Source organism: Argiope bruennichi, chromosome 9, assembly GCF_947563725.1.
Source record: "Argiope bruennichi chromosome 9, qqArgBrue1.1, whole genome shotgun sequence".
NCBI classification, from domain to species: domain Eukaryota; kingdom Metazoa; phylum Arthropoda; class Arachnida; order Araneae; family Araneidae; genus Argiope; species Argiope bruennichi.
In genome coordinates, this window is record NC_079159.1 from 72,713,113 (window position 1) to 72,731,393 (window position 18,281).

Consider the following 18,281-nt stretch of genomic DNA (forward strand, 5'->3'; position numbering starts at 1 on the left):
ACAACAAACTGGAGAACGAGCAGAAATAGCAAAGCGACGAGTCATAATAAATATTTTATTATGTAATACCAAAATCAATGTTTACCAACCTTCTTAATTCCAAAATGCTTTTTCTGATTGTTCCACGCAAACTCACGTTGCAGACGACGAGGATTTCCTATCAATACAGAGACGAAAATAACAGCTGATAGATCATATCTTTGAACTTTATCTTCTATAAAATGAATTGGGAACCTCTCGAATAATATAAATAAGCAAACCATAGAGAAAATGTTCGATTTTTTTTTTTTTAAATTCTTCTACGCTCTTGTTGAACTTCTTTATTTTTTTTAAGGATAATTAGATCATTTCATCATACTTGCTAAAAACGTTTATCTGATTTGCATAAACATCATTGACTTTTAACCGATGCAAATGAGATTTGCCTTAAGAGGGAAATAAACAAGTGTTCTTTCTACCCAAAGAGAATCCGACTAGATAAAAACGTATCGGTTTCGATTTCTTTTTGCAGCTTGACAATCATAACTCACCACCTGCCTTGAACGCAAACAGACCTTTTTATCTGGAGGCACCTGCATTTATCTAATCATTTGGAAAGCTCTTTATCGACATTTATTCCAATTTTTTCCCTTTGAGCTTTTTCTTTGCAACTTTTTCTGGTACGTAACACTAAGGAAGTACCACCTGTTTGCAAAGCTTCCGCTGAAAGATGACTGCCTTCCACCTCCCGCCAACTAATGTACTTAAACATTTCGACTGTGATTTACAGAAATTTTACTGCAATGTGCTAGCTAAAGAATTGAACGTTCAAAATAGGCGTAACTCTCTGAAAATAAGACGTGCCTTGAAGGAGGTAGTGGAAGCCTACAAAAAAGAATACGGGAAGGATTCATCACCTTCTATACGCTTCGATTCCCCAGCAAAAAGATGTGCGTATGTCCTGAAGCACAGTCCGTGCTTTACCAGCGCTGTCGCAGGGCATTTTTTGCAACTTATCCGTTCTAATTCTCCCCTCTTACACAAGTGTCTCATTGCTGGTGAATTGAATCTTTGCTGTCTCGGGGGTGGACCAGCCTCGGATGCGGTCGCAGTTAGCAAAATAATCAGTGCTTTGCATCGCCCTCTTTGGCACCAGACTAAACAGTCTTTGAAGTTTAAAATAACTGTTGTAGATGTGAACGAAGATTGGGAAATCACGGCAAGAAATGTGTTGGATATTATGAAGGGGAATGATGAATTTTTCGGGTTGGAAGGGATGGAACTGAAATTCCAGTTTTGCAAAGCGGATCTCACTCATCCAATGGAGACGAAGGTGAGGGATGCCTTAAGAAATGCTGATGTAGTGACAATGGTGTTTTTCTTATCAGCTGTCAACAGATGCACTGACAGGGAAGAAAGCCTTCGCATGGTACAGGTAAGATAAAGATATCTTCCAGATTTTGTAAATCACACACAAACATATATACTTATTTATTCTTAAATGAAATCACAAGTTTTTGGGATTTGATTTGTGTATGCTTTTAAAATCTTTTTTATAGTTTTCGATTTTCTTTCCATTTATCGTTTAAACAAAACAAAAAAAAAAATGATAATTTCTTTGGTCAAATGTTTGATGTTATTATGAAACATGCAACCTTAACAATTTGGTATAGTCTTTACATCAAAATTTTAGATTTCTATCAAATTTTGAGCAAACTCCATTCAGAGGAAGTCTGTCTGTCCAGCTGTTCGAATATAGCTTTACACGATATTTACAAAAACGAAGAGAGCTAGACATATAAAGTTCGGTACATAGAATTAACATGTACAGTGTAAACATCTATCAAATTTTGAGTCAATTCCAAATAGGGTTTGTTCATCTGTCAATCTGTACTTTGAGAAAAAGGTAAATTCGGTAACTCAAAAACGTAATGACTTCCATATATCAAATTTGCTATAGTATTATTTGTAACTAAAATTGTTACTTTTTGTCAAATTTTGTTTCAATCGGTTGGGGAAAGCGTGTCTTATAAATTCAATTTTCAAATACTATTAACCACATCTTGGGATTAATCATCAAAAAAGAAAACTTGTCAAGAATGGCATGATAGATTCAGTAAAAATTCTAAATTCATGCTAAAGCTTAATATTTTGTAACTATTGTACGCCAATGCTATGCAAGACGTTCTCTAGAATAACACCATTATTACAGATTACGCGAGAAAGTTTTGGGAGACCACTGCCACGGATTTAAACTGCTCTTTCGATAAGAAGGTTAGATAATTTGGTATAATAAGAAAATCACGTTTGATACTACTCCTGAAAAGTGATTTTTTTAGAATCAATGTAATTTATTTCCCTGTTATGCATGCGAAGAGGTACATATATGTATTCTTATTTATTCGTAGGCTAAAATTAAATCATCCATGAACATGTAATCCAATACAAAAGTAAGGGCCGCGGTGGCCTGGTGGTAAGGTCTCGGCTCGTGAGGCGTAGAGTTTCAGGTTCGAACCCGATTCCACCGAAGAACCGTCGTATAAGGGGGTCTGTTGCACGTTAAATCCGTCAAGACCAAACGTCCTCCCGCTGGTGTGGTGCGGTGCGGTGCGGTGCGGAGACAGGAGTGCCAGCTCAGGTGTCGTCCTCGTCATCTGACCACGGTTCAAAGTTACGAGGTCCGTCCCAAAATAGCCCTAGTGTTGCTTTACAACGGGACGTTAATATAACTGAACTGAACTGAACCAATACCAAAGTAAGCATTTCAAACGATATTATACGGATTCGTAATTGAATCAATATGACCATACATTCCCCAAACTGGAAGTGTCATCTTATTCAGCACCAAAAGAACCGACACAATAATTCAATGATTATGTCGTAAAACAAAGACCAGATTTCATAATTTAAATTAATAGTTTGAAAAAGAGAATGACTTTTATACAAATGCAGGAACCATTTCCATTTAGTATGTTTGAACCTAATTATTTTTAATGAAGGGGAGTAGAGTTCGAATTTGGCTATTTTTCAGTCGCTAAGGAAAACTTTGATAAAGAGTTAAATAATATCAATAAGCAACAGATTAATAAAGTCATTGTCTGTGATATTTTGCATTTTAACTTATCGCAATATATCAGCTGGAGGTATGCAATAATAGATAATATTGATTAGCATATTAAAGATAATATGCACTTCCCTAAATGCGAAAGCTATTAACTGTTACCATGGGAGAAGGTTTACTAAGGTTACTCTGAGATTTTTAAGGCATTTTTCTGGTAGTTAAGCAATATCCAACTGTCCACCACATACAATAGCCTTATATTGCGAAATGGATGAAACATGAAGGACAATTCTCAGCGTAAGAGTGCTGTGTTCAGTGAATTTAATGTGTATTTTTATTGGTGTCCAGATAACAATAAACTATCCTTTTTAATGATAGATTTTGCTTCTTATAATCATGCACGTCGCGGGAACATGAAACAAGAAGACAGGCTTTATTATGCAGATTGAGATCATATTCAGCATGTACTAAATTTACAAATATGCATTAAATTCCAGTGAAAGAATGTTTGCTACAAGATCGAAAAATCGTGGGTTCGAGACTGGATTCCACTAAAGTTGCACAATGTTCATTGTCTATGTGAAAATTATATTTGCTGCTGTTGTTACTAGTCGCAGATAGTCTAATTGGGTCTTTTAAAAATTTTTTTATTAAACTTAAATTATCAAGAATATAGAAAAGAGTTGCCTGGTCAGCTTTATACCAATGATATTCTGGAAAGAACTTTTTGCATTGCTGGAAAGTAAGGGCATTGATGGGTGCACTAATAAATAGTGAGAGAGTCGTCTGCTGTTTTCTAGTAAGTTTATTCTTTAATTGTATAAACTCCCCAGAGCTTCTATCAAAGTATCATGCTAAATTGGGTGGAGCTTTCCGGGACTTATTTTTATTTCCATTTTCTTAATTTAGGAGATTTTAGTAAGTGAATTTTTATCTTTATGCATGAATTCAGCAGAAACAATGCTGACCAAGTTGGGCTAATGACCATTCAACCCGACATGGGAGGGACGAATTGAAAGTGGATGGAGTATCGCAAGGATAGCTGAAATATCCAAGCTTGTCCTGTCTTCCACATTCATCCAATCACAGAGATATTTATTGAGCCAATTAGAGGACGGGACAAAAACGAGGTACAGCTGTCTATTAAAAACCATATATCTCTAAAATCCAGTCCAGCAGCAGAGTATTATAGTGCAAGGTCTTGTAAATAGCAGTAGGTTCAAACCTGAATACAGTACAGACATCAGCATTTCTGATGATAAGGGTCAGATTCCAGGTGCAACCACTAGTAGAGATATTTCCATCGCCCATATTGGCTTCGGTATATATCTTAAAGGTAGATTGAAGGATGTATTGAATAGTATCTAGAGCCATTTATTTGATTAATTCAAGGACCTTTACCTCTTTAGTCACACTTGTCAAAAATTCAACATGGAAATGTATTTTATCAAACCTGAAGACAAAGAAGAGGTTCAAGAAGCGTGCGTTGTATCTATAGGAGTGAAAAGTGTGTCTGCAGTATGGTATGAAAGCCTGGACAGAAAATATGAATTTAGATGTCGTCCTCATCATTTTGCCATTGTTCAAATTTACAATACTCTCTCCAAACTAATTCTTAGGTATCATTAAAATTTGTTACTATCAGTGGATTAAAAACTGTATATCAAAAATATATTGGTGGTTCAAAAATACATTATTGACTTTTTTTAATTGAATTTTGTTTTAAAACCAAGGAAATTACTCTCCCCTCGACTTCTGTCATATAGCTACTCAATATGATGTGGTTGGTTTATAGGACAGAAAAGACAACCGAATATGCATTTGGATCTCTTTCTTTCAACCGATAGGTTCCAAACTGATAAGAATCTGCAGTTATGAAAGAGATATGACAAGATCATATACAAATTTCATATATCTATCTAGTAGCATTTTTAAATGATAGCATTCGCAATCCCATGAATAGAAAGACCGACAGAAAATCAAGCATATAAAGAATTTATTTTAGAATTTAATATAGATCTAAAATTGTGGTAATAAGAAAAAGAGCCGATTGAACATTTGGATTAACGGATTTTGTCTATAATTTAAAAATGTTAGTGTAAAAACTAAGTTTGAAATTTTACTATTCTAGCTCTAAAGTTTTGAGTTGTACAGACAAACAAATAGAGAAAATTTTATAAATGTTTTATTTTTCAAAATGTTTTGGAAATTTAAACGCAGTAATTAACCAAAATATGGAGGTTGCATTTTTTTTTTTCATAAATACTTTCCTCTTGCTGTTTGTATATTATAATGGAAAATGGAAATTCAATTTAACTTACAAAATCTAGCTAGTATTTTTTTTAGCACAGCTTAAATAAAATTGCTTTCCAAAGTGTTAAGCACTTAAGAGCAAATGCAAGCTATACAAAAGGAGTACTTTTACTTACTTTTTCTTTTTAGCGAATATTTCACTACTTATTTAATTTCAAAAGTCAGTTAATTAAAAATTAATCTGGTTTTCACAGTTGCTTCTTGAACAGATGAGAACTGTAAACTTCATTTTAAAAGATTTTTTCTCTAACAATTTTTGTGTTTCTCATTTTTGTATCGAATAAAGGTCTGTATTATATATCTATCTATTCATGATAATGTTTATAAATTAGACGAGTCAATTTGTGTTCCAATACACATCAAATGCACAGGCAATTCAGTTTCGGAATCTAATGCGCATCTTGCTGATCAGAAAAGATACGACTTCACAACACATCGTAAAACAACGTGCAGTCAGATTTTAGCTAAACAGATCATGCAATTGTAACATCATGCGAAAGGACTGAATTGTATTTGGCAATAGATATAATTTGCAATTCATCTTTCAACAAAGAAGAGGATAAAATATTCTTCAATATTAGACAAAACTTCTGATCTTTTACAGCATCAACAGACTCATATTTTTTAATTGAAAATTCGATCTGCCCTTATGGTAAATTATACATATAAAATAATCAAGAATACCAAAGAACCATCTTCCGTTCCCAACTAATGATCTGATTTCGCCTATTTGTATTTCATACGAAAGCTCATGACATTTGAAATGCTGTCAACGTTATCGACTCCCACTACCATTCATTTCATTGCTTTCAAAAACGCAACAACGTTATTCATTCTCAATTAGTAAAAACAATGACAAGGTTTTTGAATCACAATAATTGTGCCGACTCCAACACTTTTTTTATTTCATACGGAAGTCCTTCTGTCCTAGATGCGCAAATGATAGTTATCTGACCCTCCCTCTCACACACACTGGTGTAAAAGAGAATCCCGAAATAAATTTTAGGTAGAATCCCTAGCCTTAGCAAATCCAGCCTTTCAATCCAGTTAAAATGCTCTGTGCTTGTTGGGAAATTTTTATTTAAAATGTATTTTCTAATGTTGCGTTAAAATATATTTCATTGAAATAGTTTGATATGACTAGATTAATAATACAGTATGGTTGGTGATCACCTGTATACCAAAGACGGCTAGTACAAATATGTAATTATTATAAACAAAACATTGTTAGGAATAGAATGGATTAGGGAATAAAGTAAAGTAAAATAACAGAGAAGAAATGATACAATAAACAAATAAAAAAAATCAGATGTTTGTAAGACACTTTTTTTTTTCAGTAAGTGAGAGTGGTTTCTCTGAAACTTTCTTGCGTACATTCTAACATAGGTGTTATCACTCTTCCTGCCTTACAAAATTATGGAGCATGGATAAGACCGTCAACCCTTAAGCGCTCAGATTTTTATTCTCAGAGTACCACACATGAGCGTTTTGCCCTTCTTGGTACAGTGAAGAAAAGCAATAATGCATTTTGGACCCATTTTGTGGATCAATTCAAAACAAAATTTGATATAGTACCACAATTCATAAACAAGAAAACATAGCAAATATCATTTGGATGATTTGAGTTTTTGAGTTATCGTATTTAAATGCATACAAAAGTACAGACTGACAGACAATTAACCCACAACAAATTTTGTTTCCACTTTGTTGTTTATCTACACTTTAAATGTTAAAACTGCGTGCCAAATTTTATTTGCTTAAGTCATTGGATTTTTAATTATTGCATTTACATGAATGCCAAAGCACAAACTGACAGACGGTCAATCCTTTGACAAATTTGGTTCAAAATTTGATAATCTACATTTTTTATTCTTAACTTTCCAACCAAATTTTATTCATCTAGCATTTCACGCTTTGTAGGCATAATGTTAAATTCGATCAGCCGTATTAATGGACTTCGTTCAAAATGTGATACAAATCTACAAATTTGTATTGACATTATATAGTAAATTTCATCCAACTAGCTCAAAACATTTTTGAGTCATCATGCTCACAAACCGATACAATTCCAAAAACATGTTTTTTCCGGCTTAGTGAGATCGGAAACATTGTGATTCTTTAGAAAATCAAGTTCGACTTTTTTTGATTGTTGCAATATTTTTTCTTTGTGTATTTCATATACGTAAAAGTAATATTTTTTAAAAAAGGGGAAGTTATCTCCCCAAAGCTTTCTTGTATACCTACTCTCTAATAAAGACGTTATCTCAAAGAACACCTTGCATAACACTGGTGTATAACAGACTCGAAATATTACCCTTTAAATTCCATTGAGCATTTTTTAATGACTCTATCGTGTCAACTTTGTGGCGATAGTGGTTTGGCGATTACTCCTAGCATGTGGTTAATAGTATCAAAAAATCGAATATGTGTTTTAGACACGTTTTTCCGACATGGCTGAAACAAAAATTTGACCCAAAACTAAATTTGTAGGTGCAAAATCCATACCAAATTTGATATATTTAATTCATTTATTTTTTGAATTAATAGCATCAAAAAATCGAATATGTGTTTTAGACACGTTTTTCCGACATGGCTGAAACAAAAATTTGACCCAAAATTAAATTTGTAGTTGCAAAATCCATACCAAATTTGATATATTTAATTCATTGAGTTTTTGAATTAAGGCGTTTATATGTTTCTGAAAGTACAGACCAACAGGCGGTCAACCCCTTGTTAGATTTGGTTCAAATTTTTATGGGTATCTACACTATAGATGTTAAATGTGTGAACCGAATTTTATCCATCTAGCTCTCTTCGTTTCTTAGTTATCGTTTTAATATATATTAACTTAGTAGAGTTTCGTGTAGTTAACTTATATTACTTAGTTTGTAGTTATTGTGTTAACTTAACCGGAGAGACAGACTACCTCTGTACGGATTTTGTTCAAAATTTGACAGAAAGCTACACATTTGGTATAAAGATCATATACCAAATTTCATCCGTTTAGTTCAAAGTGTTTTTGAATTCGAATTTTTTGACGATTTTTATACTTTTTCGATACTACATACACTTGAAAGTAAAAAAAGGAGGTAAAATTCTATCCTAATGAATATATTACTCAGAAAGTTAAGATTAAATTTTAATTCATTTTTTTCACTTTCCCGACCTCACATTTCCAAAGATGTGAATAACGTTATCAATTTGTGCCAGTAGGGATTTTTTTTTTTTTTATAATTTCAAAAAAGTGTTCATAAAAAAATGGAAAAAATTGATTTTTATATCTCTTGTCTGATACGCTCCCAAAAACATACATTTCAAAGAGAAACGATAGGTCAAAAGAGAAACAATCGTTTCATCACAGTTTCGAGAAAGCATCTGATTCACCTGTGTGAAACTTTTTTTTTTCACCGCAATTCTGAGCAAACAGATAAGCTAGTCTCAAACGAAAGAGACGTGTTTACTTTGTGACAAAATCATGAATATATTGAAAGAGATGAAATAGGATTCGGCGCCGCTAGTCAGCGTTGTTTTTAAATTTTTTTTTTCTGCTCGTGCATTTAATACCTTGACCTACTTTTCTGCTTTTGTTTCCATTGCTCGATTTATTATAAGATTTATTATCGATTCTCCCGTTTTACGAAACATGCAAGCAGAAAATATTGTAATAGTCAATTCTACTTTGAAATTTTTATGAATATTCGCGTTCTATACTTCCCTGTTTTGTTTTGTTTTAAAGAAAAAAGAAAGAAGAGAAAACTTTGGAATTACATTTTTTTGTGAATATAAATCTATCAGCTGAAAATTAAATCAATTTTGATCGTAATCTATCAACGTGAAGTCAGTACGTCAATCCATCCTCGAGTGTGGGAATGCTATATATATCCAAAATCACAACGAGCCAGTTGGGTGAATTTTTGGATATATATTTATCACTAAATTATAGTTTATACCAAGACAGTTAACCGTCGTTGTTTGTCGTTTGATTTTTCCGTGCAATGCGATTATTCAAAATTACAACAAACGAGGTAGATCAAATTTAAAATATGATTTTTACACCATAATTGCAGATATTTTCAACATTTTCGACCAAATCCATGATGGGCCTTTTAATTTATAAAATCGTATATAAATAAGAGTGAAAAAGGGAAAATGCTCCGAACTAGATTGATGAAAATTGGTTTTGTTCTTTTGACACTCAAATTGTACAATGTGCATCTATTTTGAATTTTAGATCCGATTGTTAAAAGTGAAAAGATTTCTACTTTCTTATACATTTTAACGAATCTCCACGTTTTAGACCTCTTTGAGTTCTAGAAACACATTTTTAGAAGATGTCCGTCTGTCCGTCTGTCTGTAGCAAAGATAATTCAAAAACGCTTTGAGCTAGACGGTTGAAATTTCTATATGGTCTTTAAACCAAATATGCAGATTTATATCACGTTTTGAGTAAAATCTGTTCAGAGGAAGTCAGTCTGTTCAAATATAAATTAACGCGATAATTACAAAGCGGAAAGAGCTAGATAGATAAAATTCGGTATACAGATGTAAAATCTATTATGCAGAACCTATCAAATTTCGAGCGAAATCCAACGATGGATTGACTGTATGTCGGTCTGCACTTTCAGAAACTTGTAAACACATTAATTCAAACACGCAATGACAAATATATCAAATATGTCATGGGAATTTGTGGCTACAAGTGCAGTTTTGTGTCAGTTTTTTTTTGTTTCAATTGGTTGAAAAAATTGTGTGCGTAAAATTTGTGCCGGTCTAAAGCACACATTCGATTTCCGGATACTGTTAATCGCATGCCAGGGATTAATCACCGAAAAAACTTGTCAAGGAGGACACGATAGATTAAGTAAAAATACTAAATTCGTGCCAAACATTAATGTTTCATACCTATTTTACCCAAATGTCACGAAAGGCTTTCTATTTCGTGAAAGTTTATTAGAAAGTATGCGAGAACGTTTTAGGGAGACCACCCTGCTAGTTTCCCTAAAGAAAAGATAGCAAGCATCCTGGGAAAGGAAGGGATTAACTAGAATCTAGACTTCGTTATTATTTTTTTTTTGACAATATGTTTATGGACGCAACACAAAACATGATTGTTCATTGTTATCCGAAGGATTTTTAATTGGAAGAATACATCTGTCTCTAATATTAAAATAAAGAAATAAATAGCTACCGAATCATTATTCAAGAGGAATATTATTCAAGAGGCACACGTTTTATCCTGATTATCATGAGCCTTGTCTGAAAATCCCTAATCCAATTCTTTCTGATGATACCTTTTCTTTTGTCTCATATATTTGATTTGATAGATTAATATCTACTTAGTTGAACTGCGAAAAAAAAATATTTGAATTGAAAGAAAAAAAAAAAGAAGAAGAAGAAAATGTTGGACTGAGATCAAATAAGAGCGAAACCTGAACAAACACTACATTCCAGATGCTTGAGCTTTGACATATTTGATGTGAACTGTCTACGTTCACACGAAAACTCCTTGGCAAAATCAACGGCTAAAACACAAGTTGCTGATGGGGAAAAAAGATTCTACCATTTGATATTTATTTTCAGATGATTTCTTATTTTCTTCTAGTAATAGATCCACTAATTATTGTATACTTTAAGGTAATTTTGCTTTAAATTCTTAAAAATGTGTCATTATTTAAATTTTGATCATTTACGAATTTTTACTTAAAAACGTGCTAAGATGGAAATAGAAGTAAAGTAAATATGAATATATTTTAGAACAAAAAAAATGCTATTTGAATTTACTCAGAATTTTGAAGAGATTCTAGGTAGGCTTTTCTAACTCTTGATACACCAATCACGCTTGAAAAATAAATCTCATAAGAATTAGAGAATATCTATAAAGTAAAGAAGACAAATCAGTACTTAATCAAAACATATATTTGCCTTTTTATTATGGCTCATATTAGGCAAAGCATTTTGAGATATATACAGTTTATTATTTCTTACTACATTATTTTATTACTTAGTTAACGTAACTTTGTAGATTTTTAATATTTAATTGAAATTAAGAAATCCACAATCCTCTAATTTAATGCAAAGAATATCCCCATGTTTGGCAGCGAGAGGCCTGGCGTGCTATTTAATAATTGATTATTCTTTTATAGAATATGTAACAAATTTAGGTTGCTCTCGTTTTTGAAATTATTTTCCTAGCCATTTAATTTTTTTTCCAACGGTACTTTAAAGTACCGTTTAAATTCGGCTGATATCTTTACAATATGACTATATTTTCTAACAGTATTTGAAAGAATACGAAGAGCGTATTTCCAACAGAAAGCAGTAGTTATCAACTAAAATTAACATTAAAAATCTCTTCTTATAAATTTAAATAATTAAATTATTTTAATCAATTAAAGATTTTTCTTCCCTGGTTTATTCTGTGCTAAAATTAAGCTAATGGTTCAAAAATTAATTTTAAAAATTGATGGTAAAAAAATTCGATTAAATAAATGGTTGCACTTAAAAAGATCTGCATTGATTTCCATCTTAGCATCTGGGCTAAGGGGGTTGTTGTTCTTGGTCGATCACAAAAAAACTTTGAAATCATATGCAAAATCAAGAAATTTTTTACATGACAGTGAAAAAACGAAATAAAACTATGACTTAAAGGAAAATCGCCAGATCATTTAGCAGTTGACGTTATATCTACTCATAAAATAATCGATTATACCTAAGTTGTTACCATGTTGTAAGCACTCAAAAGTGCAAGAACTATAGCACTCTTTAATTTTTCAAATCGATGTTTTTTTATCTCATTGGACCATAATACTCCAAATGAATGGCTCCTTCCCAAATAATTATTTTTTCAAATCTGTGGTGTTCTATATCATTGAACTATGATACTCCAAATGATCCGATCCTTTCCCAAAAGTAATTAAAATATATTAATATCAAATATCGGCCAAATGGCGATTTTTTATTTATTTATTTATTTTGTTTCATTTACATCCAATATGTATAACAGATATTAGCCGAATAAGTCATCAGCGGCAAATTGCCAGAGAAACGATTACCGTTAAGTATAGCATTGATAAAAATTGGGTACTACACGTTTATTTCATTCACCTATTGAGAGTCGTTCGGGTTCCTTCGGATTCCTTTTCGGGTTTAATTGGAAAAAAGGAATGCACCGGCCTCTAATTATTTCCCCGACACTGCAGTATCGTGTGAATTATGTTTGCAACAATATACCTTACACCATTAATCACTTTATCGATTTTTACCTCCAATGACTTGTCTAATTAAAATCGGATATGTTTTATCTAGCTTCAACTCATTGTATCAAAATATCATATTTTTTTTCTTAAATCAGTTAAAAATATTTTAACATGGTATCGAAAGAGAAAATAGGTCCTTTAAAGGATTAAAATGAATCTACTTGTAGAAGAACAGAATCACAACTCAAATATATTTTGGAGGTAAACTACAGAAAGCAAGCCTAAATAAATTCAAAAGAACATCGACACTTTAGTTCTGACAGAAAATAATTGGTCCTCTGTCATTAATTATTCCAAATATATTCATGATATTGTTAGCTCATATAGGTATTTCTTCAGAATTGGCGCCCCCTCAGGGGCTCCCCTACTATAGCTGAGTACGGGTGTCCCAATCCCGAGGTACCCAGGGATCTTTACTCCCTTCATACTTACTCTCCTCTACGCCTTCTGCTATTTGCTTGATCCTTCCATCCCTCGACAGCAAGCGAGGGAGCTCTCCATGAGAAGTTGGCGCCGCTCTGTTTGCTTCTTGCTTCTCATGGACAGCCAAAAACCCCACGTGTTGACCGTGCGTGGCAACCCATTAGACGGGTGGTGCACTGTTGGTCCCCAGTGTATCAATTCAGTCAGTAGCTAAATAGCAGAGTGGTTAGTCTGCTAGGGATCAAGCGAAGGGGTCACCTTCTGGGGCTCTGCGTTAAGGGTGGTAGACGTTCCTGGAAGTGGCTCTTAGCGTATAGGTTCCGATTAGCATCAAGGTAAGCGCCGAGGCTGGGGATGCCTAGAGCCGGTGGCTGCCTTCCCTTGTTGGGCTCCGTGGTGGGCGCTGCCGTCGAAACCCGAATATGAGTTGCACTTTGCATGGGTCTTTTCGAAACGTCTTTGTCTGGATATTCAATTACTGAAAATACTCCTTTTATCATCTTGCACACTGACAAAACCTTCCATAAAGTCTCGCCTTTTCTAATTCAGAAACTTATTGCCTCAACAATTGGAGAAATCAAAGATACCAAGAAGCTTACATCTGGAGATTTATTGATTGAAGCAGCCACAAAATCACAAATATCTGTACTTAAAAATTTGAAGTATTTAGGGGAATTTCCTGTGGAAACATATGCTCATAAATCATTAAACTATTGCCGTGGTGTTATTTCCGAACTTGATCTCGAATCTGTTTCAGAGTCTGAACTCGTAAGTGAGCTAAAAAGCCAAAAAGTTTGTGAAGCCCGCCGAATAAAAATAAAACGTAATGGTCAACTAATTCCAACGAAGCACATAATCTTAACTTTTTGTACTCCTCAGCTTCCGAAAACTATTCTTGCTGGCTATGCACGATATAAGGTTCGCACTTATATTCCTACTCCTTTACGATATTTTAACTGTCAGAGGTTCGGCCATTCGAAAAACGCTTGTCGAGGTAAGCAGACTTGTTCCCGCTGCGCATCCTTCGGACATTCGAGTACAGAATGCAATGCAGATCCCAAATGTGTTAATTGTGATAATCCCCACACCTCAGATGCCAAGGAGTGCAATAAGTGGAAAATGGAAAAGAAAATTCAAGAGTTCAAAGTAACTAAAAATTTATCGTATTCTGAGGCAAGGAAACTTGTGTATCCCCAGCCTTCTAATACATCAGCTTCATTACCCTACTCACGAGTAGTCAAAAATACTATTTCTGGTTGTACTCAGACAGATAAAAAATTAACTCGAGTTGTTTGTCCTCCACTTACAAAGTTAAAATCTTTAACAACTAATAAATCACAACCAGATATTAATCCCTGTACTCCCATCATTACTCAAAACCTTCCTGCACGAACTGCAAAGGATCTTAAGAAAAAAGAAAAATCAAAATTTAAAGAGAGAACTAAAAAAACGGAAAGTCAAATGTCTCCAGTTTGTGAAGAAACGAACTTTTCGAAACTTACAATCGATCCAGCATTTGGTGAAACTTGTATTCCTCAGTCAATTGGTAATGAATGTGAAACTACTAATGTCTCATCCAATGAAATACCACAGGACCTGCATACATTTAAAACTGTTACATATAAGAAAAAACATAAAAAATATCAAAATTCTGAAAATATATCGAATTCTAAATTCTGGAAGACTTCACCTCGACAAGTTTCTCAATCTATGCCAGTCTCTAATTTTAGCTCTTCTCAGACCATAAATTTCAAACCAGCTAATAAAATGGATGAAACCAACTCTGAGCTTGAAACCATGTCCACAGATAAGCCCAATCAAAATACTGACACCGAAATAGAATCGGATAATGCTATTGAATACAACCCACACGAAACAATTGATGAAATCCAACCTGCTCCGGAACCTTCTACCGATTTCACCGTAGTTAATAAAACTGTTTTTGGACAAAGTCCCCAAAAATGAACCGTTCAATGGGTTGATCTTAAAAAATTTTACAATGAATCTTCAAATACACCTATTCATAAGAAATACATTAAAAAACATCGAATAAAAAGATTACAATGAATTTTTTAACTTGATTTTGTAATATATTGTATCTGTTTTAACGTTATGAGATTTGCATTTTCACGTTTTCATGAATATTTTAATCTTTTAACATTTTTGGAAAATTTTTCTTTCTGGGATATAATTTGCATTTTTAAGAATACTGATACTGTTCATTATTTGACTTTCATTTTATAACGAGAACTTGTAATTTTAAATTGTATGCCTCAATTGTACTTGACATATTTTTTAATACCATATGTCTAGCACAATATAATGTTTATCTACCATACGCTTGACGCAGTATAGCCAAACATGGCTCTTGCGCCAGAAAAATCCAATCAACCAACCTTCAGAATTGACTCGATTTTTTTCGTATTTATAAAAATTCAATTTTTTAATCGAATTTTCATTAATTTCCAGGCGCCTTAGTGTTTTAAAATTTTGCTCACTTGCAATTTTTGTTGATAAAATAATATTTTCAGAACTTGATTAATGATTAATCGATTCAATTAAATTTTGATTTTCATACTTGGCGTTATCTAGTAGTGAAATTCGAGGAAACACAGATTACGAAATTCCGTAATACTTAAAATAATGAATTAAAAATTACAGACCAAAAATTTAGGATATAATTTTTTTTTGTTGCACTAATAAAAGTGTACTTCAAACACTTTCATTTAAAAAGTTTTGCTTTATATTTGTGTGTAATATGTAATGAGAAAATTTTGTTCAATAACTATTTTTTTTTCATGAAATTTTTTTTATTCAATTTCTAATGTGGTTAGCATCTTGAAATCTTGAACACGCATTTGCGTTCTGTATATTAGTATTTTCAGAAATTAATTATAAATTATCAGGAATTAACTTAATTTTAATTCCATATCCATGGCGCCATCTGGTAGTAAGTTTAGGAAACAATTTCTCTCAAAATTAATTAGTAGAAAATAATTAAAATACTAAAAATATGTTTTCATTAAATTTATTATTTTCAAACGTTCTTTTAAATGTTACAAAAAAGTATGTAGTGTGTTTACAAATCCTACAAAGTGACTTTCTTCCACTTATTTCAGAAAATCATGGAAAACATGAAAAATGGAGCTGTCATGTTTTTTCTCGATTCCGCAAAATCCATGAATTACAACCAGATGGACGAAGCAGCTGTCTCTCAGGGAAATATGGAACAAATCTACGGACCATGCCTTGAAGACTTCCATACTTTATCCCTCAAATCCGTGAGGACATTTCTAGATTTGTACAAAAAGGATTTTGGTAGACTGTTATGTATGACAAACTGTTTTGTATCCACGAGTGCCTGGGCGAAACTGGACACTATCCTGCGAATGCAGCTATTGTTTAATACAGAGGCTAATCTCACAAACCGAAGCAAATTTTTGAATCCTAGGCACGATCAACAAAAAGCATCGCTTTTAACAAAGAGGATGCTGAAGTTTCGAGCCCAAGTCAAGAAAATACTGGAAGCCGAATTAGACAATTCTGAATCTGATGAATCAGGTTTTGAAGATTCAGAAGAGGACGCTGTCGAGAGCTTACTGAGGAGACATTTTGACTATGTTCCTAAATATTTCTTCCAAACAAAAGAAAAGAAAAGGCGAATATTTACAGGGCTTCCCGTATCAATATAATGAATTTTATGCATTACGAGTTCCACTGTTGATTTGTGGAACTGAATTGCTCATCGTATGCATGTTGATTTTTGTGACAATTTGATACATTTTTGTTTTTACAGAATTATGACATGACAACATGATTTTAAATCGTATGTATGCATATTTAATTTTTATAATTTTTTTTTAAAATTGTGATGTGTTTTAGTGTCTTATTGTTGTTATAATGATGTGATTGTAAAGTATTATAAATTATTTCGAGTTTTTATACATAGTTTTTATACATTTCATTTTTTAAAGTATATAAAAAATATTCTTAATATATAAAAAATATAGTATTTCAGATAAATTTTATGATTGTAATACAGAGAACTCGTAAATTGGATGAAACTTAAAATTTTCGATTATAAAATTGATAAGAATATCAATTTTATAATCAAAAATTTTAAGTTTCATCCAATTTACGAGTTCTCTGTATTACAATCATAAAATTTATCTAAAATACTATATTTTTTATAAATTACTATATTATATAATACTATATTTTTGATATTTTCTAGAAGAAAATATCAAAATGTATAAAAGATATAAATGTATTTGATCTGTTTTTACAAAATAGAAAAATTTAATTAATTTTTTGAAAAATTATGAATATTAGTATTCCAGTAAAATTCCATTTTCAGAATCCAAAATTTTGTTTGTTTTTATTCATCAAAGAAACTGCATTTGTAGCGAAAAAATTGTCTCTGCTATCCAAATTTAACTTATGTTACTTAAAGCTCAAATATTCTCAATTATCTCTCAATGGCCTGTTAGGTCAAGGCATAGGATAATACCTGTTAGGTCATAACTGAAGCTAGGAGCGGATTTAGCATGAACCCTTGGTACTAAATTTTAATGGAAGCCTTCTCACACAATGCATATAATTACTTGTATGTTTCGACTTTTTAATCATTGTGTTTTACAATAGTATAATTTTGCAGTCTTTTAATTATTATTAATAAATTTTTGCAAATAACTGCCACTATATTACTTTTTATTATTAGTTTAAGAAATCTTCGTTTATAAGAAACCTTGAATTCAATAATATTTTATATATTAAATATAAGCACATAGATATTGTCGAAAAAATTTTAAATTCCCTTGCTTGAAAGGAGAATGTAATCGATTTCTTATCAAAATTACATTTTGTACTGCCACTATTGAATACATAACTATTATTTTCCACATAACATTAAATAAATCTTGAAACTCAAAATGGGGATTTAATATGAAATATTAAAATATAATAAATCAGGGAAGAGGTAAAATAAATATTTTTTTTAAAGTCTACAAAAATCTAAGTCTATGAGGATGTCTACAAAGACAACTAATGGAGAATTATAATGTCTTCAATACTATTCGCATCACTCTCGCATCGAATCCTAAAGAGGAAGTGGAATGAAACGCCTTTAGTAATCAGTTAATTCCCCGAATATGGTTATATTTAATTTCAGTTTAGACGTTAATTCATTTCAATGATTCAGCGAAGGACATTAATTTGATTAATTGATAGACATTAAAACCATATTGTTT

General features: G+C 32.2%; 1 protein-coding gene across 1 annotated transcript; it reads left to right on the forward strand.

The window, feature by feature from the left end:
• The first annotated feature begins 480 nt into the window (after positions 1–480).
• LOC129984847 (uncharacterized) lies at positions 481–17,004 on the forward strand. Its single transcript, XM_056094812.1, has 2 exons — positions 481–1,414; positions 16,152–17,004. The coding sequence occupies exons 1-2, from the start codon at positions 710–712 to the stop codon at positions 16,722–16,724; spliced, it is 1,278 nt and encodes a 425-aa protein (XP_055950787.1). The 5' UTR covers positions 481–709; the 3' UTR covers positions 16,725–17,004.
• The last annotated feature ends 1,277 nt before the right edge of the window (positions 17,005–18,281 follow it).